This window comes from Hypanus sabinus, chromosome 1 (assembly GCF_030144855.1).
Source record: "Hypanus sabinus isolate sHypSab1 chromosome 1, sHypSab1.hap1, whole genome shotgun sequence".
In the NCBI taxonomy this organism is placed as follows: Eukaryota; Metazoa; Chordata; class Chondrichthyes; order Myliobatiformes; family Dasyatidae; genus Hypanus; species Hypanus sabinus.
The window spans coordinates 58,932,164-58,953,916 of record NC_082706.1 but is presented as its reverse complement, the minus strand read 5'-3'; the positions used below and the strand labels follow the sequence as shown (position 1 = coordinate 58,953,916).

Below are 21,753 nucleotides of genomic sequence, written 5' to 3'. Positions count from 1 at the left end.
CAAAACTCACTGAAATTCAAATTTTGAAGACAATTGTAACAATCTCAGTGAACAAATGTTTAATTGTCCCTCACATGTCATAAAACGATATGGGATAGAAAGGAGCCATCATGCAGTCATGTTAAGACATAAGACACAGGAAAAGTAATCAGTAATTCGATTCATCTGGTCTGCCCCACCACTCAACCATGCCTGATTTTCATTCCAACACCATATTCCTGCCTTCCTCCTGCAACCCTGAAGCTACTTAGCAATCAAGAATATATTAATCTCTGCCATACATACAGCCAAATGGCAGCCTCCACCACCCGTTATGGCAACAATTTCCACAGTTTAGCCACCCTTTGGCTGAAGAAATTTTTCTAATCTTAGTTTTAAAGGGAAGCTTCTTTATTCTGAGACTGATCTCAGATCAGACTCTGTCTAATGTCATCATCTCCATGTCCTCTGTATTCAGGCTTCTTACAGTATTAAGACTGCTGGGTCCAATTCTACTGCTGCAAACATTTAATGAACACCTCACTCTGTGAGCGATGGAATGAGATCTCATCCACTCCTCAGTCATTGCTTCCAAAGGAACTCCAGAAACAAACATCTGATCCCAGACCAGAAATATTCACTCAACACTTCATGAGCCTGAACAGCTCGATCCCCGGGTCCATTTTACTTTGGTCAATATCTGTGATATCCCAGGACCCAACCTCACAGGGCCACACAGCTGAACCTGTCACTTACTGACCCGAGAATCCTCGCATATCGTCGCTACATCTCACAGAGAGTGGTGTGTGCGGGGAGTTCCCCAAAACCAATGTTCATCTGCCCCAGAGTTCTGATTCATTGTGGAAAGAGGAACACCCAGAGCAATCTGCAGAAGTACTGACCTGGTCCAAACCACAAATACTGACAGTTCCATATGCCCGTAGTCTACATTCCAAGGTAATAACCCGAGCACCAATTTTCCCAGGGAATCCTTTTTACTGGTAATATATTGCAGTGCCTTGGCCATTCAGAGTTCAAACACTAACACTCCTGCGTCAACCAGTGACAGAATGGGAACCTGATAATCCTCTGACTGGGCCAGAGATTAGACTGAAAACCCTGGGCGTAGTTCACCAGTAGGCAGGGTCACATTTCTTTGTCTCCAGCAATTAAAGTGAACACATTTTATCATTACCATATTGCTAAATGGGATCTTGCCCAATACAATTGGCTGTCACATTTCCTGCAGCAGGCAAACAGGAATAAAATGCTTTTAATATAAAATTGAAATTAAAATTCTGGAAACTCAGTACATCAGCTTGGATGTGTGGAAATATGAACTGGAAGACCTCGTATCAGAACTGGGACTAACCGAGATGCTGCCCGATCTCCTGAACATTTCCAGCATTTTCTCTTTTTCTTTAAATGATGAGCAAGTGATTACAAAGTATTTGTGACAGCCTGAACAAAGTTGCACAAATGTAATGCCCACATTCATTAGTTTTCTCTTCATCCCAACACCGGGATAATACAGTCAATGCTCACAACATCCTCCCCACGCTACTATCAATCTGTTACATCTGCTCCAGAGCTACTAACTCTCACTGAGGGGCAGGGACCACAAAGCGAAAAAATGTGCACCACTCCCTGCAGATCCTGTGAGCTGTTCCTGGCAACACAGAAACTGGTTCTCCAAAAATGACCAAAAAAAGGAAATAACACACTCAAACTTAAATGCTGTCAGTTTCCTTCCGACAAAGATGAACACTTTGCCATTTTGTAAAGTTGAAACTGAAATTTTAATAGCTGTCTTTTCCCTATCTTCTTCTGTATTCAATAAATCCTCCAGTAGCTCTAGGTAACAAACACCGATTTCAGAAGTAGTTCATTGAGGCGAAATACTTCACAATGACAAACGATTGTTGATATATAATCATTGTTGGGATACAGGCTGGACAGAGGTTGAACAAGATGGTTGATATATTTGACTGAGCTAGTGGGATACAGGTTGGATAGAGTTTGAACAAGATGATTGATGCATATCATTGAGGTGGAGGGATACAGGCTGGACAGAGGTTGAACAAGATGGGCAGGGAATGAGCAGATAGAACCAGGTTGGAAAAGGGATCAAGAAAAATCACTGATGATCCTCCAGCGATACAGATACTGAATTAACAGTACACACTACTGTATGAAAGATTCTAAAATGACACAAATAGAACAAATAGGAAATCTGGAAAGTACTCCTTTCCCCTCACCAATTTTTGAATCAATAACACCATGGAAATGCAATGCAATCAATGCAGCACGGAAAGTATCTCATCCAGATACTTCACATGTACGTATGGCTGCTGTTCTGCCCAAAACTGCAAGGAACTATAGAGAACTGAGGACAGAGCCGAGCACATCATAGAAACAAGACTCCTCTCCATGGACTCTGGGATCACTTCCCACTGTATCAGTAATGCAGACAGTGTACTCAAAGATCCCCAGAACCGGGGACATTCTCAGTTCTCACACATTCCCCATTAGGCAAGGTACAAAATACCAGGCTCAAGGACGGTTTCCTTTCTGCAGTTATTGGCAAATTGAGTGTTTCCCAGTGTGATAAGATGGACTTCTGACCTCAGTGTTACTCGATGTCACCTTTCACCATTTGTCTACCTGCATAGCACTTTCTCTGTGACCATAATCGTTTGTTACACTGTTATTGTTTTTACTTTATATATCACAATGCACAGTTCTAATGTATTGATCTGCAAGACAAGAATTTCACTGAACTTAGGTACATGACAATTACAAGCAGATTCCGAAACACTATAAGACATAGGAGCAGAATTAGGCCATTTGGCCCATCAAATCCTCTCCCCCATTTAAACATGGCTGATTCTTATTTCCCCTACTCAGCCCCATTCACCGACCTTCTTGCCGTAACCATTGATGCCGTGTGCAATCTCTGCCTTAAATACATGCAGCAACCTGGCCTCCTTAGCAGCTTGTGGTAACAAATTCCACAAATTCACCACCCTCACATTTTGAGGGGTGCACTCTTGCACCCTCTAAAGATCCTTTCCATATCCACTCTGTCTCAGGCTTTCAACATTTGAAAGGTTTCAGTGAGATCACCCCTCATCCTTCTATATTCCAGTGAATACAGATCTAGTGCAATCAAACTTAATTCATATAATTAACTCTTCATTCCGGAATCATCCTTGCGAACCTTCTCTAAACCCTCTCCATTGCCAGCACATCTTTACTTAGATAAGTAGCCAAAAAACCGACCACAATACTCAAGGTGAGACCTCACCAGTGCCTTATAAAGCCTCGGCAACACATCCTAAATTATGGACACAGTTTGGGAACAACTGGGCTCCTAGCAATAGTCCCTACAACACTGATTGGGACATCCTGCAGGCCCAGGAAAGGACTGGCTATATTTTCTCTTTACAGACAACAGACACAGGAGCAGGCCATTCGGCCCGTACAGAACATTATCACCATGTCACACACTAGGTGGTGTAGTCAGTAATTTCCATACAACCAGTATCCTGCCACCCGAGCAGGGACCTCAGGTTTATTTGAGAAGGAGGAACATCGAGCCCCATCTGTAGCAGCACAAGCCTGGGATGAGGCATAAACAATGCCAGTTACATACTCTTGATGTCCCATCCCAGGAATATAGCCCAAGCATCAGCTCTTCCAGGACTCTCTCTTGTTGGTAATATACTGTAGTGTCTCGGCTGATCCCAGTTCTAAAACTAAATCTCCCCTCCATCCCACAACAGAACTGGGACATGATGATGCTTCGACTGGGCTGGTGACCGATGGGTCATCAATGGGTGGAAGTACGTTTTAACAGGTCTCCAGCAGGTAAATTCAACACATTTGTTCATTATCTTATGTTGAGTGAGATCTGGAGTAGCACAATTTACCATGACATTTCATGTGGTGCAACAGGGACAAAATTCTGTTAATATAAAATTGCAAATAAAGCACTGGAATCTCAGTACACAGTTTTTTTTTAAATTATGCAAAAATATTGACCGATTTTGAGATGTTTGTGACATCCTGAACACATTTGCACAAATGCAATTGCTATATTCATTAGTTATCTCTTCATTCCTACATAAGCATCCTGGCCTCACCACCTCCTGAGGACACCGTCTCTCCGCTGAGGGGTGGTGGCCAGAGAGCAATAAAAATGTTCAAAGCTGCTCTGGGGGGCTGTCACCCTGGTGATGGAGGAAGTGGCTCAGCCAGAACTAACTGAAAATAGGAAAAAAGGAACTCAACCTCATACGCTCTGAGTGGCATTATGACAAACATGAACAGCGAACTCTCAGCTATTTTGCAATGGGAAAGCTAAAATTCCAGTTGTTGTTTTAACCCAATCTCGAGACGTGCATCCAGTTAATCTGTTTTTAGTCCATCTCCTCAGAGTTTTCATCAGTGCAGCTGTCTAAAATCAAAACACATTGTTGGATGCTACAAATGTCAACTATGGGATATTTACAAAAGACATCACTCAATGCATTTGTGTTGATAACCCTGAAATTTTCATCTTTGTTCAAATAAGTGATTAAAAGTCCATCAGATTTTTGTGTCTGCAGATAATCTATAGCTATGTTCAAGCCCAGGCATTGATACAGGTACAATTCAGATCCTGCTACGGGACAGGATGATGAAAGAGAAGGTCCCCAGATACAAATGAATATATTGAGATTGTGACCCCAGATCCTAGACTCCCCATTAGCTATCAAAAAATATCTCCCAATGATGAACGTGCTCATCTAGTCATGAGGCCGAAAGAGGTGGCGGAAATTTTGAATGACATCTCTGTGTCCGTGTTTCCTTGGGAAACAGATAGCGACTACAGTAATGAGGAAAGCTGGTCAAGTCATGGAGTTTATACGGATTACACCACAGGAGCTAGCTATCTTGAGGTGAATTAGGATGGATAAATCCCCAGGGCTTGATAACATGTCCCTCGAACCTTGTGGCTGGCTAGTGTAGAGATAAATGGAACCAGCAAATGTCATGAAATTTGTTATCTTTACAGGAATAGTACAGTATATTAAATAATAATGAAGAAAATCAAATATAACAATAATGAACCGATTCCCCATTTTAATTGCGTGTGAATATTGCACAGACTGAGTTGCTGATTTGGAACTTCTGGAGAAAGGCTTAACTGAAGAGTACAGATTTTTAAGTAGCGCAGATAAATGGAACAGGCTTAAATCTCCCAGAAATACAGTCAAATATAAGGAAATATTGATAGAACTTCGATCTGAATGGAGTCAATTAAAGGAAAATGCCATTTCACAGTGAAGGGACGAGACCCAACTGGATCACATTATCTTGTCTGGATGGATGAAAGGTGAAAGTACACATACCCGTGGAGCAGCGTCCCGCAGCTGTTGCAGATTTCCGGTAAATTGGGAGTGCGCGACGGGATAACGTGACCGGTGGAGGACCACCAACCTGAACTGGTGACTCTGATCCTCGCTCCTCACACGCTGCCTGACCCATTTCCCAATGGATTTCATATGTACAGCAGATACATTTTAAAATTTATGTTCTTGTCTGCGCCATCCCCTACACCTGGGTCACAGTCACAGGTTTGATTCCCATCCTGGTCGGATACACAATTCACACCAAAACTCTGCATGTACAGGTTTCATTCAGATCTCCTTTATAAAAGGGTATGGAGAAATTCACAAGCATGTTGCCAGGAGTAGACGACCAGAGTTAGAGGAAAAAACTGAATTAGTTTGTACTGTATTCCTTGGAACTTAGATGTCTGAGAGGAGATTTGATGGAGATTCTTAAAATTATGCGAGGTATACATCAGGTAAGTGCAAGCAGGCTTTTTTAACTGAGGTTGTGTGGAACAAAATCCATGAGTTCAGGTTGGAAGGTGAAAAATTTAAGGGGACATGGGGGAAATTTCCATTTCTGTCTATCCTACAAAAGTGGGTGATCTCACATTTCCCACATTGGACTCCAGCTGATCTGTCCTTTCCACTCCTTGTTTTTTGCCTTTGTTACCCTGAAACCTTTTGACACAGAACATAGAACAGCACAGGAAAAGGCCATTCAGCCCACAATTCATTCCAAATGAATTAAATTAGTAATCAAATGTCAAACTAAACTAATCCCTTCAGCCTACACAATGTCTATGAGCATCCACTTCCCTCACATTCATGTGCCCCATCAAAACGTCTCTGAAAAGGCCCCAGTGTAATTGTGTCTACACCACTCCAGTCAGCACATTTCAGTGAACCACCACTCTCTATGTAAAATACACTTGTTCCTCACATCTCCTTCAACCCTGGGATAAATATATTGTCAGTCTCCTCCATCTTTGCTTCTCATAATGTTATTAACCTCCAAAGTCACATCCTAGCTTTTACCACTCCAGAGAAAACAGCCCAAGTTTGTTGATCCTCTCGTTACAGCTCATGCCCTCTATATCTTGGCAATATCTTGGTAAACCTCTTCTGCACCCTCTCCAAAGCCTTGACATCCTTCCTCGAGTGGCGCAACCAGAACTGTATGAAATAATCCAGATTTGGTCGAACTAGGGTCTGATGAAGCTCAACGCTGACTTTTGAACTCAATGCCTCAACTAATAAGGACCTCCGTGCCAATTGACTTCTTAACCACCTTGTCAATCCTGTTCAGGGAGATATAAACTTGGGCTCCAAGATGACTCTGCTAATCGAAATTATTCAGGGTCCTGCATTTTAGAGTGTACTATCACCCTATATTTGACCTACTGAGGTGCCAAGATGATCCTCACTATTCAAATCTCACTGAGTTCTCTCAGGTACTGCTGAATTTATTGCCTAGTGCACAAGTACAGGAATGTAAAGGTACAGAGAAACACTGACTTGTAGCAGCATCACAGGCAAGTACATTCAGATAATACACGGAACATAAATTATACAATTCTTTGTCATTATCAATACACAAGTATACAATTTTGTGTCAATAATAGAATTGGAAATGGTGAATTTGGTCCCTCAGCCAAAATGTTGTCACATAGGAACAGGAGCAGTCCATTCAGCCATTCCAGCCCGTTCTGTCATTCAAAAAGTCCCCAGTCAGTTCATTGACCCTCAAAACCACTCCTATTCCCACGTTCCCTGGACCATTGGCCCTACTTGCAGGACAAAGTCTGTCGGTGTTTGTTCCGCCAATGTAGTGAATCCCTCTGCTCACCACCAACATGGGTCCAGACATTGCCACAGATGATTCCCTCCCCCCGTTCCACATCAGGACAAATATCCTGTCTGCCCCCTCACATCGTCTTTATTCTTTCAATTAAATTCACCCCCCATCCCACCTTCCACTGTCAAGATCTCTCCTTGGGGAGCCGGCGTTAAGTCGATGGGCCATGCGTCCTTTTCCTACCTCTCAGCTGTACATCAGACTCGGCCGCAGGAGACAGTTTCACAAACTGCTCCCTCCCGCCACTCCTCCAACCTCCCTCAGAGGGAAGTGGAAATAACTCAAAGAGCGGGACATTTACATGGCAGTTTGTTCCGCTGCGCCAGGGCATTTTGGGCAGAAGCAAGAGACAAGATCAGCCGGGGTAAAACCCTCACGGCTGGTTTGCCTCTGCTATTGGGTATAAATTGTAACTGACATCTATCTCCATGCATCAATTGGAATAGCGCAGCCAGTAAATACTCTGTTGACAATTGGTGGGGGGCGGTTGGCGGGGAGGGGGCACGTGATAGTTGCCTAGCGGTTCAAAAGACCAAACCTAAGCTGAGTAGCGAGTGTGAAACATAAGGCAACGCGCAGGTGATGGCAGATACTGGTAACAACAGGCACGTGGGAACGTCAGTGTGATGTCACGTGTGGGACAGCACTTGGAAATAAAACACATAATGAATGCATCTTGTGATTTCAGTGGGACAACAAAATTAAGAACATTTCATCACTAAATCCAATGTTTTGTGATATAAATCCCCTGCTAAGTACCCGGCTGTGCCATGTTGTTGGAGGAGAAGACAGCTTGATGCTGTCCACCAAGATACACTCAACCATGCTCAAGCAGCAGCAAAGCAACAACACCCCCACCAACAGAAAATGCATCGGCCTCCTTTACTGAGCACACAAGTGTGCAGCAAAGCATCAATAGACACAGATTTGCAACACCCAAAAAAATACCCGTTCACCCAACAAACTTGACACACAACACTCTTCCTCTCTCCGATAAGGGAAAAAGTGTTGTTCCCATTTCAGTGAGAGAGGAGACATATTAGTCAACCAAAAGCTTCTAGATCCTGCTGTTTTTGATTCCTGGTAAAGTAAACACCCTGACAACATGGACCAGAGATACCTCTTCCTTTAAAGTCAGTGAACCATTCAGACAGTTGATCTTTGAAAGGAATTACGTTTTTTGGTCATTAAAGTTCGCCCAGAGTGGTTTAGCTGTAGTTGACGTTGAGGTTGGTGGTGTCAAAGTGAAAGGGCAGAACCGCTGAACCCTCTCTGTTGACAAAAGAGTCCTTGCAGCTGAGGCAACAATTGACCTGCAAATCTTTTGGAGTCGTCTATTATGTCCAGTGCTCACGACGTGGCTTCATTTACATTGTGTCACCAGAACTTCCACATTTGTGCCAGGCAGGGTTTTTTGGTGGCGTCCCATTTCATGCAGACAGAGGTGGGTTTTGCAGAATGATGATCTGGATGCCGTTCTTTAATGTACAGGGAGAGGAGTCTGATGTTTTTTCTGAATGACTTTCAATTTCATTCTTTATTTCATAGCCCTCTGGAGAAGAAGAAAATAGAGCTGTATATGGATACATGTTTTAATAATAAACAAACAATAAACCTTTGAATCATACGCTATAAATGGGATTTACTGGTGTCAAAACATTTTAATTCTGATTCCCATTACTATTCTGACATGTCAATCTATAGACCCCTCTTATGCCAAGATGAGGCCACCCCCAGGGCCCAGAACCACAAGCACCTTATATTCCCAAAGTGTTGGTGGAACACAGCAGGTGAGGCATCATCTATAGGGAGAAGCGTTGTCGACGTTTCGGGCCGCAGCGTTGACAGCGCTTCTCCCTATAGATGCTGCCTGGCCTGCTGTGTTCCACCAGCATTTTGTGTGTGGTGGTTGTTGTTGTTTGAATTTCCAGCATCTGCAGATTTCCTCATGTTTGCACCATATATTCCGCCTGATTACCAACCTCCCCCCCCCCCCCCCCGGCCCCCATCCAGATGGCATGAATATCGGTTTCTCCTTCTGGTGAATAAATTTACCTCTCACTCCAACTTATGCTCTGACCTTTCACGTTCTCTCACCTGCTTATGACCTCTCCTTGGGTCCACTCCTCCATCCCTTTCTCCTATTGTCCACTTTCTTCTCTTATTACATTCTTTCTTCTCCAGCTCCTGAGCTTTTCCACCTACTTGGGTTCAACTATCACCTTCCATCAAGCCTTTTCCTCACCTGCCTTGTATTTATTCAGATATTTTCCCTACTTCTCAGTCATGAAGATGGGTCTCAACCAGAAACGTCAACTGTTCACACTTTTCAACAGCTGCTACCTGACCTACTGAGTTCCTTCTGAAAGTTGTGTGTGTTGCTTTGGATTTCCAGCATCTGCAGACTTTCTCTCATCAGCAGAGTTATCATGTTCATGATTTACCTCTCCGTTGTCCCCCTGGCCTCTGGTCACTGGTGATGCTGTGGGGACCTCCGGCCACGGGTGGTGCTACAGAAAGATCCTCTGGTCCCTGGTGATGCTGTGGGGACCTCCGGCCACTGGTGGCGTTACAGAGAGATCCTCTGGTCCCTGGTGATGCTCTGAGGACCTCCGGCCACTGGTGGCACTAAAGAGAGATCCGGGTACCGGTGATGCTGCAGGAATCTCGGACCACTGGGGGGAGGGGGTGGGGCGATGTGCAGACCTCCTGCCAAGGGTGGTGCTACGCAGGCACAATGCCAAACCTATGGGTTGCCGATGGTTTCCTATTCTAGTGGGTTGATCTTGAGTTTCTGTAAATTGAGGCTGCCGGGTGGCTCGAGGCTTTGGGCTCTCCATTCACATCTGGTACCCACCTCTGTGGTTTCTTGTTCCACATATAACAATTATAGCACAGAAACAGTCCATCTCGGCCCTTCTAGTCCATGCCGAAAGCTTACTCTCATCTAGTCCCACTGGCCCACACTCAGCCCATAACCCTCCATTCTTTTCCTGTCCATATACCTATCCAATTTTACTTTAAATGACAATACTGAACTAGCCTCTACCACTTCTACTGGAAGCTCGTTCCACACAGCCACCACTCTTTGACTAAAGAAATACCCCCTCGTGTTACCCTTAAACTTTTGTTCCCTAACCCTCAACTCATGTCCTCTTGTTTGAATCTCCCCTGCTCCCAATGGAAAAAAGCCTATCCACGTGAACTCTATCTATCCTCTTCATAATTTTAAATACCTCTATCAAGTCCCCCCCTCAACCTGCTATGCTCCAAACAATAAAGATCTAACTTGTTCAACCTTTCCCTGTAACTTGGAGGTGCTGAAACCCAGGTAACATTCTAGTAAATCTTCTCTGTACTCTCTCTGTTTTGTTGACCTCTTTCCTATAATTCAGTGACCAGAACTGTACATATATCCACCACACACATGAAAAATAAACTTGCTCCTTGTCTCCACTTAAATCTCTTCAGTTTCACTTGAAGCCCGTACTCTGGGGAAATGACTTGTGAACTGCGTTATCATAAATATGCTCCCATTGAGATAAGTGTGCGAAACTAACTTGGTCATTAAGCAGTGGCAAAGAGGAATACTTTCATGAGTTGCCTAACTTGGATGAAGATAGCAGAGTAAATGAAGAGTCAAGGGCAGGTCGTGCCTTATGAGCCTGACTGAAATTTTTGAGGATGTGACTAAACACATTGATAAATGAAGTGCAGTAGATGTAGAGTATCTGGATTTAAGCAAGGAATTTGATAAGGTGCCCCATGGAAGGCTTATTTAGAAAATAAGGATCAGGGGATCCAAGGGGACATTGCTTTGTGGATCCAGAACTGGCTTGCCCACAGAAGGCAAAGAGTGGATGTAGACAAGTCATATTCTGCATGGAGGTCGGTGACCAGTGGGGTGCCTCAGGGATCTGATTTGCGACCCGAACTCTTTGTGATTTTTATAATGACCTGGATGAGGAAGTGGAGGGTAGGGTTAGTAAATTTGCTGATGACACAAAGGCTGGAGGTGTAGAGGGCTGTCAGAGGTTTTGGCTGGATATTGATAGGATGCAAAACTGGGCTGAGAAGTGGCAGATGGGGTTCAACCTAGATAAGTGAGAGGTGATTCATTTTGGTAGGTCAAACATGATTGCAGAATATAGTATTAATGGTAAGATTCTTGGCAGTGTGGAGGATCAGAGGGATTTTGGGTCCGAGTCCATAGGACGCTCAAAGCAGCTACACTGGTTAACTTCATCAGGACTAACTGAAAGGAAAGATAGTAAAAGATTTGAAAGTAGGAGGGGGAGGGGGAAATACAAAATGATAGGAGAAGACCTGAGGGGTGGGGTGAAGCTGAGAGCTGGAAAGGGGATTGGCAGAACAGATATAGAGCTGGAGAAGGGAAAGGATCATGGGACGGAGGCCCAGGGAGAAAGAAAAGGGGAGGGGAGCACCAGAAGGAGATGGAGAACAGGCAGAGTGATGGGCAAAGAGAGGGGGGGGGGGAAGTTAGTCAGGACTTTCAGTTAGTCTTGACGAAGGGTCTCGGCCCAAAACGTCGACAGTGCTTCCTCCTATAGATGCCTGGCCTGCTGCGTTCCACCAGCATTTTGTGTGTGCTGTTTGAATTGCCAGCATCTGTATATTTCCTAGTGTTGTGGGCGCAGGTTAACTCTGGGGCTAAGAGGGCATAAGGTGCATTGGCCTTCATCAATCGTGGAACTGAATTTAGGAGCCGAGAGGTAATGTTGCAGATATATAGGACCCTAGTCAGACTCCATTTGGAGTACTGTGCTCAGTTCTGGTCGCCTCACTGCAGGAAGGATGTGGAAGCCATAGGAAGGGTGCAGAAGAGATTTACAAAGATTTACAAAATACTCATAAAGGGCTGTCAGTAAGTTGTAGACATAGTCAGAAAGTATGACTCGTACAAATTTAACATTTTATAGATTCAGCAATTCTAAAATAAACTTAAGAGAAAATTGCAAACACTTAGTTCTGTTGAAGAGGAAGTTGGTAAAGCTCCAAACCACTGAAGAGGTGTCACTGGGCTTGTCCCATTAACAATGCGCATTGGCAACCAGCTCAGAATGACACATTTGTCGCAACAACCTGGCCTGTTTCCAAATTGTGTCACTCTTTCACTATGACTCTGCTGCCCAGATCAGACAGATAGCATGGGATCACAAATAATGAGAATGTGACGAATGAAACAGATCTTATCTTGTTTAGAAACACAATCTCAAAGTACCAAAGGTCAGGACATTTTGTTTCCTCGTGTCGATGCCAAATGGTGAGTAATGCTGATGGATAGGTAACAGGCTAAAAGATGAAACTCCACCCTGGTAAAATTGGATCGCAATGATCAGTTGATTAAAACAAAAGGAAGTTATGAACTGGATAGAGGGGAAGCATTTGGGATATGCTCCCCATCTCAAACAATGGGGGTGGGGCTGTTACAATTCCAGTCCCAAATCTAATGTGAGGCCGTCAAAGTGATATTAGGGATGAGCAAAGGGTGGCCTCCCTTACATTCTCTATTGGAAACGCGAGTGTGCTCACAGCCAGCGAAGATCACTGGCAGAAGCTACATAATTGGGAGCAGCAGCCACGGTCCCTGAGCTTCCTGTGATGGACGCCACTGTGGACAACCCAGCAAGCAATCTCCAACTGCTCTGTCCAGGACCCTGAGAGACTACACAGCTCAGTACCTCAGTGTCCAGCCTTTCCTTTATGGACTCTGTCTACAGCTTGTGATAAATCAGTAGAGGTGCAACATTATCAAGCAATCCACCCACAATAAACATTCTGTCCTGGCACCACTCTCATCGGAAAGAAGATCTCAGACTCTGAAAGAACGTAACATCAGTATCAAAGACAGCTTTTATCCTATTAGGCTAGACAATCGAACATACCTCATTAGAGATGAACTCTCCTAATACAATCATAGAACCACAGAACATTACAGCACAGAAACAGGCCCTTTGACCCTTCTTGGCTGTGCTGAAACATTTTTCTGCCTAGTCCCACTGACATGCACCTGGCACATATCCCTCCATACACCTCTCATCCATGTACCTGCCCAAGTTTTACTTCAATGTTAAAAGTGAGCCCACATTTACTTCTACTGGCAGCTCATTTCTACACTCCCACCACTCTGTGTGAAGAAGCCCCCCACAATGTTCCCTTTAAACCTTTCCCCCTTCACCCTTAACCCATGTCCTCTGTTTTTCTTTCCCTCCCTTAACCTCAGTGGAAAAAGCCTACTTTCATTCACTCTATCTACACCCATCATAATTTTATATACCTGTATCAAATCTCCCCTTTTCTATGCTCCAGGGAATAAAGTCCTAACCTATTCAAACTTTCTCTGTAACTCAGTTTCTCAAGTCCCGGCAACATCCTCGTAAATCTTCTATGCACTCTTTCAACCTTATTAATATGATTGTGTTGCCCTTAAGGCATTTGTTTAGCTTTATTACATTTTTGCTTTAGTAATTCGTTTGTAATTATTTTCTAGTTAAAGTTAAGGTTGTTGAAAGTAAATTTGCTGTCTGTGATGTAACACGGCATGTGATCACATCACACCGGGTTTCCCCGTGTCTTGTGGGAAAATATCAGTTTGGAGAAACAGGAAGGAGGGGGCTTGTGTGTGCAGGATCAGCGTGAGAAAAGTTTTGATTTCTACACACTACGAAACATCATAGAGGCAACGCCATAAGTTCATAAGACAATATGTTGAAGTAAAAAATATTAAAGCTGAATTTGTTTAATGATAGTTGATAAAGTTTATTTTCTTGTGCTATTGAAAGTGTTACTGGATAGTTTGCGTTGAAATGTATTTAAAGCCAGTTGATGGCGTAGGTATCATAGGTATGAATGTATGTTGTACTTTAATGTAATATAGTTTGGTGTAGTTTTACTCTGACAAGTACTTATGATGCAAATGTGATGCCAAGAAGTAAGCAAATACTGTATATATTTTGCATTGTTTTATCAACAGTTTTCACCATACGTTGATGTGGAAGAGTGAACAGTAAACAGTTAATCTTACTGCGATCATGCCCTCATTTACTACAATCCTTCCTGTAATATGGTGACCAAAAGTTCTGTGCTGAAAGGCTTAGGCACATTTAAATACATTCTGAAAAGTGAAGATGACTCAAAAATAATGAATTGAAGAGATTCTAAATATCAAGTAAAAGTATAAAGAGCAGTAGACGGTAAAATAAAGGACTAAGTTACTTCAATATTTGCTGTGACCACCTTCCATTTAAAAAATCACCAATTATTTTAGGTATGGTCTCATGCAGTTTTAAAAGTAAATCAGCTGGTAAGTTTTTCCAAGCACCTTGGAGAACATGCCAGTGTTCTGCAGACTTTAGTTGTCTTGCTTGCTTCTGAATCTTCCGATAATCGGAGACAGCCTCAATGTTTAGATCAGGGCTCTGCGGAGACTATACCAACTGTTGCAATGCTCCTTGCTCTTCCTTTCATGGAAGATAGTTATTTATGACAGCCATGTTTCCAAGGACATTTCTTTGCTAATGGTATTGTGAGATGGATGAGAATCTGCTTTTACTCTATCAGTTCTGACCAGATCTCCAACTCCAAACATGCAGGGAACCTGTACTGTGCTTCACTCCTGGCTGCAGACACTCATCAATGTTGCTCTCCACAGCTCATTTGTGGGCAAGCTGTCTCCTGCTTGAGGCAAAAATTTCAAATTTTGACTCGTCAGTTCCAATCACTTGCTGCCTTTGTTCAGCAGTCCAGTACTTCTGTTTCTTTTTCCATAGGTGAATCTCTTGGCTTTGTTTCCACTTTGGAGAAATGGCATTCTGCAACAATACTTCATAAAGCCCACTTCAGACAAGACTCCTTTGGACTCTAGATGGGTTTCCAGTAGTTTCTGAAGGTCCAGAGCTGATAGCAGTCCTGGATTCCTCCCGATTTAGAAGGGTGTCAGTTTCATGTATCTTTCATCTGCTGCATACAGTTTCCATGGCCGACCACTGATTTCTGATGCTCAACCTTTTCTGTTTCTTCAGACGGGATTGGACAACATTTCCTGAAACTAGTCTGGTGCTAAATTTCTGCTTGGGAGAGACCTTGCTGACTCAGAATGACGAACTTTGGCTCGTTGCTATGCTCACTCTTGCCATGGAATAAGTATTAATGAGTTGAAGGTTACAGAAGAGTGGGAGGCAGCAGAAAGGAAACGATAGACCTTTTAACCTGAAATCAGTGGTTGGGAATTTGTTGGAATCGATTGTAGTACCTGGAGGCACATGACAAGATAGGCCAAAGCCAGTATGTTTTCCTGAAAGGAAAATCCTCCCTGACTAACCAACTGAAGTTCCTTGAGGAAATTACAAGCAGGGTAGACAAAGAAGATGCAGTAGATGCAGTATATTTGGATTTTAAGAAGCCCTTTGACAAGGTGCCGCACATGAGGCTGCACAGCAAGATAAGAGCCCATGAAATTTCAGAAAAGTTACTAGCATGGGTGGAGCATTGCTAGTCAGCAAAAAACAGAGAGTGGGTGTAAAGGGATCCTATTCTGGCTGGCCGCCGGTTAACAGTGAAGTTCCACAGGGGTCGGTGTTGGGACCGCTGCTTTTTACAATGCATTTCAATGATTTGGACTACAGTATTAATGTTTTTGTGGCTAAATCTGCCAATGATATAAAGATAAGTGGAGGAGTGGGTAGTGTTGAGGAACCAGAGACTGCAGACAGACTTAGATAGTTTAGGGGAATGGGCAAAGAAGTGAAAAATAAAATATTGAAAAGTGTATGGTCCATGCACTTTGGTGGAAGAAATAAACAGGCAGACTGTTATTTACATGATAAGTAAACTCAAAATGCAGAGATGCAAATGGACTTGTGAGTGCTTGTGCAGGAAGCCCTAAATGTTACCCTGCAAGTTGAGTCATTGTGATGGTGGCAAATGCAAAGTTGGTATTCATTTCCAGATGTACAGAGCAGGGATGTGATTTTGAGGCTCTATAAGGCACTCGTGAGACCACACTTGTAGTATTGTGTGCAGTTTTGGGCTCCTTTTTTAAGAAAGGATATACTGACATTGGAGAGGGTTCAGAGTAGATTCACGAGAATGATTCCAGGAATTAAAGGGTTACCATATGAGGAAGGTCTGGCAGCTCTTGGGCAGCATTCCTTGGAGTTCAGGACTATGAGGGGTGATCTCAGAAATATTCTGAATGTTAAACTGCCTGAATAGATTAGATATGGCAAAGTTATTTCCCATGGTAGAGGTTTCTAGTAAAAGCAAGCATGATTTCAGGATTGAAGGACGTCCTTTTAGAACTGAAATGAGGAGAAATTATTTTAGTCAAAGGATGGTAAATGTCTGGAATTTGTTGCCATGAGCGACTATGGAGTCCAAGTCATTGGGTGTATTTAAGGCAGAGATAGATAGGTTCTTGATTAACTAGGGCATCAAAGGGTATGGGGTGAAAGCATGGGGATGACAGGAAGAATTGGATCAGCCTATTGTTGAATGGTGGTGCAAGATCGAGGGGCCAAATGGTGCACTTCTGCTCCTATATCTTATGGTCTAAACTGTCACATCTCCCACACTGCTTTATTTTGAGTGTACAGTTTGATCCATTCTGCAGGATTTTCTGTTTCAGTTAATCAGTTTAGTCATTCAAAACGTAAAGTCACTGATTATTAGCAATCTGTTTAATTATGCATTCAGCTCCATACCTGCAGAGTAATCAAGATTTATTTCAAAAGCAGTCTATTACTTAAAATGTTACTTTTTAAATGAAATACAATACATTTTCAAGCTTTTTCCTTGATTTGCTCAATGAATGTTTGGAAAACTAAAATTTCTCTTTCTAATGAAACACTAATGTTAAAGACTAAAAATAAACATCTAAAAATAGTTAATAAATAAACCTAAGATGCCTACGAGTTTTGCACAGTCTTGCATCACCCATGCTTTATTTGTCTACCTGTACCGCAGTTTCACTGCAATTGAAACATTGTGGTCTGTCTCTTAAAATCTAGCATCACAATCTATTTTGGATGGCAAAAAGGAACAGTGTTCATGATTACTATACCTAGATACTTGTGGCAATAATAAACCAAGGTCAAATGCTTGTCCCAGAAAGACATAAACAAGGTCACTCAATTCATCTACTGAAGGGGTATTTCCCACAGCCACATCCTTACACTTACTCCTGTGTACCACAATATTTACCACAATCCAATGCAATTTCTCTTGACTGCACACTGGGGTATTTGCCCTTTGGCAAACATAATGCTGGAGTAACACTCAGTAGCCTAGAAGACACACACACGTACACACGCACAGATGCTGAGTCTCTCTCACATAATTGCACACATTCGCACACACACACATTCTAATACATAGACACTCACTCTCTCAGACTCACACATACCCACCCAAACCGACACTCACCTACTTACAGACTCTCTCACACGCTCTGTCGCACGCGCACACACACACACACACACACACACACACACACACACACACACACACACGCACGCACACACACACACACACTCTCTCTCCCCCCTACAGATAAGGAAAGTCACACATTCTCACACACATCGATAAACACAGAAACAGAACAATGCCGCTCAGTATTGAAAACAGCCATTCATTCCATTACTTCTCCCACAAACCAACCGCACTTGCAGGATATGGCAGTCCAATTGTCAAATCATTATCCAACCAAATGGAAAGTTGCAGTCTGACAAACAAACTCAAGTTGCATTTGCACAGCAGGTGGGAGACACTGAGGAACTCTGGACAATTCCCTTCCCCCAACATTTGTTGCTCGGCTCAACCCATCCGAGTCCCTCCTGCAGACTATATATTGGCCTAGCTTCGAGCATCTACAGACTCTGGAGAGTCAGGACTCTTGACTGGGTTCATTTTGACATCAACTGCTGCCTCTGCCTGTCTGTAGGTGTGTCTGTAACCTCACATCTTGAAACATCATCAGGATGAATGGCTAGTCATGTACAGAGCGTGTGATGGCTCCAGGCCTCTATTCACTAGAATTAAGTAGAATGACGGGTGACTTAATTGAAATGGTGAAAGGATTTGATCAAGTGGATGCAGAGAGAATTTTCCTATGGTGAAAGTGTCTAGGGCTAGAGGACACAGACTCACAATAGGGGAGGTGCCATTTAGAATGGAGATGAGGAGGAAATTCTTTAGCCAGATAGTGGAGAATCTTTTGAATTTGTTGCCACAGGCATCTGTGGAAGCCAAGTCTTTATACACATTTAAGGCAGAGGTTGATAGATTCTTGATTGGTCAGGGCATGGGGGATAGAGGGAGAAGGAAGGAGATGGGGCATAGACGAAACATGGATCAGCAATGCTGAAATAGCAGAGCAGACTCGATGGGCCAAATGGCATAATTCTACTCTGGTATCTTAACTCCGTATACTTGTTTAGATAACTTTCCATTAAAACGCTTGGCTGAGGAGTGAATGGGGAGGGACCAAATATGAAGTCACCAAAAATTTAAGGTGGGTTACTTCATGGGGCATTTTAATGGTCTCCAGCAGGAGATTTCACATTGTAGTAATGTAACCGAAATAACAGGAGACTAAGATGTCGTGACACGGGTTGCTACGAGTATCAGGAGTACAATTGTGGCAAAACTCCCTGGAGCTCCAACTAATAGCGCCAGGTATTTATTGTTCATGATGTGTCAGCAAATACTGTTGAGAAACCTCATTATTAAGTGTTGGGGATGGCAGCAATTATAGTTTTCTATTCACTGCTAGTCAATCTTTGTCAAGCGTCCCGCTGGTTGATGAGCTCCTTCGGATGAATATTTACAGCGGCTGAGACTGCTGCATGCGGAGGTGGCCGTGCCTTGGCCATAATGGCCAATCCCTGGAGAGCACTGAATGAGCTTTTGGACTGAGGAGTTCTGTGTGTGTGTGTGGAGGGGGGTATTGGGTAGCCGGGCCACCAAACAAGCGTGGCAGTAATTACCTTCCCCAAAGCGGGCAGAAGTAAGCCATGTGACCCCACAACTGTGCCAATCACTAAGCACCCATTGGTACTAATCATAGTAATTGGCAGCAGGTTGGCGTTTAGGAAGAAGGAGATATGGATATGTGGGCAAGGCCACACCAGGACGAACGGAAATGAATTTGTTTAAGGAGAGACAGGAACTGAAGGCAGTTGAAAGGAGATTCACTGCTCAATACGTGGAGTGACAGATCATAAGAGGCTTCGATAGAGATTGAGTATCATTTTTCTTGCATTGAAATGTCTAAAACCAGAGGACATGCACTTAAATTGAGAGGGAATACATTCAAATGAGATATTGGGACTTTTTTAAATTAATTAGTTATTTAGTTAGTTATTATGCACAAAAAGTGGTGACTGCCTGGGATGTGCTGCTTGGGGTGGTGGTGGAGGGATATACCATGGTGTTGTTCAAGGGACTCCTGGCTCGGGACATCAATGAGCAGGAAATTGGAAATCTGTATGGTGTAGGCAGAATAGACTCATCTAGTTGGATTTGATTATCAATATAATTAGTTTAGCACAATATTGTGGGCCAGCTGGCCTGTTCCTGTGCTACAGTGTTCTAACTTCTAATTTGTGTTTAAGTTGCTCGGCTGATAGAGGAATGAGGGTAACCTTACTGAAGCATGGCGGACCGCAAGGGCACAGGACAAGACAGATGTGGTTATCTTTCACCCCTTGGGAGAGTCTTGATCGAAGGTTCAGTATTACCGGATTGGTTAGTGGGCAGTGGACAGGAGCAGCGGTCATTGAACACTGGATCTCGGTCCTGATGTGAGGTGAGAACAGGCCATTGGTGTCGGGAGGTGCATGGACGATTAAAGGCAAAGCAAAGTGGGAGCTGAGGACTGATAGAATTGAATTGTGGGACACGTTAGAGAGGCCGATTAAACAACTCCTGCCTCTAATTCCTGGTATTCAAGTTAATCCCAACATCTCAATGACTCCACCTGATAATTGATTAATAGTGATAAAACCAGCTTGTATCTTGCTGGGATGTGGGGGTATACTCATGCGGTAAAACAGAGAGCAAACTCAACAGGCAAGACGGGCCTTGAGGTCAAGTTCAAACTAACGCCTCTGGCCCTGCAGGCTGGCGGCTCCACCCACTGTCCACATGGTGATTTATAGTCCCTCAGGGCTTTCCAAGGGGAAGTGACTGCAGTGGTCCACTGAGGTGATGCCTTGTTATTCGACCATGACATCTGCATAAAAGTAATATATTTTAGAGGAATGAGATCACTTTAAGAGTTGCCATGTGTCCAACAGCACAAATTTGACACAGAATCTCTTCCAGGGGCCTGATATAAACTGCACATGAAGCGGAAAGCGGAAAGCAAAGTCATTCGTAACAAAGCAGTGAAAGTCACTACCAGCCCAGCCTGACCCCTTCACAGAATTCATCTGATCCCTGTCTAACTCACAGGAACCGAGCTTCTAGGCCGCACCGGTGATGGCAATGAATGCTGACTGCAGATAGACAAAAGGCGAGTGAGGTTAAAGTTGAAATGACACATAGAACGACGTGTGAACTGCAGCAAATCTCTGGTTACACTGGGATGTCAGGCACTGGACAGTATTGTCAACATGCAGGAATTTTTTGAACCAAATGTATTTACCTGCTTGCCTTTCTCCTTTTGTACCAGAAAACGAATCCACTCGCCATCACCACTCCAGCAACGCATCCAATCACAATCCCGCCTATCGCTCCACCTGACAGACTATTCGGATGCTCTGCAAAATGAAGATGAGGAGATAATGAGATAAGATCGAAACTTTTGAGTACTTGAAGGGCCGAGGTAGAGCGGGTGTGGAAAGGATGCTTCCTATAGTGAAAAGAGAGGAGGAGGGGTTTCAACCAGAAGTTTGTGAACCTGTGTTGTTTATTGTCATGGACCGATGTGGGGCCAAGTCATTAAGTATATTCAAAATGGAGGTTGGCAGTTTCTTGATTAGTCGGAGCATTAATGATTGTGGGGAGAAGGCAGAAGGCAGGTGGATAGGGTTGAAGGGATAATAAACTAACCAGGATGGAAATGCAGTGCTCAATTCTGCTCTGATGTGGTTGGCTCTTCTGCGCTAATGGGAACCCAGTGGAACAAGACACAGTAAATTTCCATTCTACTTTGAATAACTTTGCTAACAAGGGGTTTTGGTTTATTACAATTACAGGTTAAAATGCAGAATCAAAAATCTTAGTTGGACACAGAGGTATTTTGCTATATAGACTGGAAACATTGTCCTTACTCCAACTGGCCGACACCAACTAAGAGTCCAATTCAATGTAGTCCCAGTTGCCCACGTTTCACCCATATCACATTGAAGCTTGATCTTTCTTCTCCACATACATTATAAATGTTGTTACAGTCCTTGTCTCAGCCTTTTCCCGTGGCAACTTGTCCCATATACTGATCACCTTCTTGGTGATAATGTTGCCCTTGAGGTTCCTATTACATCTCTTCTCTCTCAACTTAAGCCTGTGCTCTGCAAT

At 43.4% G+C, this 21,753-nt stretch overlaps 1 protein-coding gene across 4 annotated transcripts in view; it reads right to left on the bottom strand.

Moving 5' to 3' along the window:
* Positions 1-21,753, bottom strand: part of LOC132394141 (carcinoembryonic antigen-related cell adhesion molecule 1-like) — a 63,902-nt gene that overhangs the window by 30,933 nt on the left and 11,216 nt on the right. For 2 of the 4 annotated variants that reach the window (XR_009512197.1, XM_059969954.1), the window contains exons 3-4: positions 20,882-20,996; positions 7,648-8,767 (exon numbers count right to left, since the gene is read on the bottom strand). Coding sequence is in view for 3 of the 4 variants with exons in the window: in XM_059969954.1 (XP_059825937.1) it covers positions 8,758-8,767; positions 20,882-20,996 (125 nt within the window). In the remaining variant the exon portion in view is untranslated. Of the gene's footprint in view, positions 1-7,647; positions 8,768-16,941; positions 20,468-20,881; positions 20,997-21,753 lie in introns of those variants that run through there. The other 2 variants (XM_059969946.1, XM_059969938.1) reach the window with 2 other exon arrangements.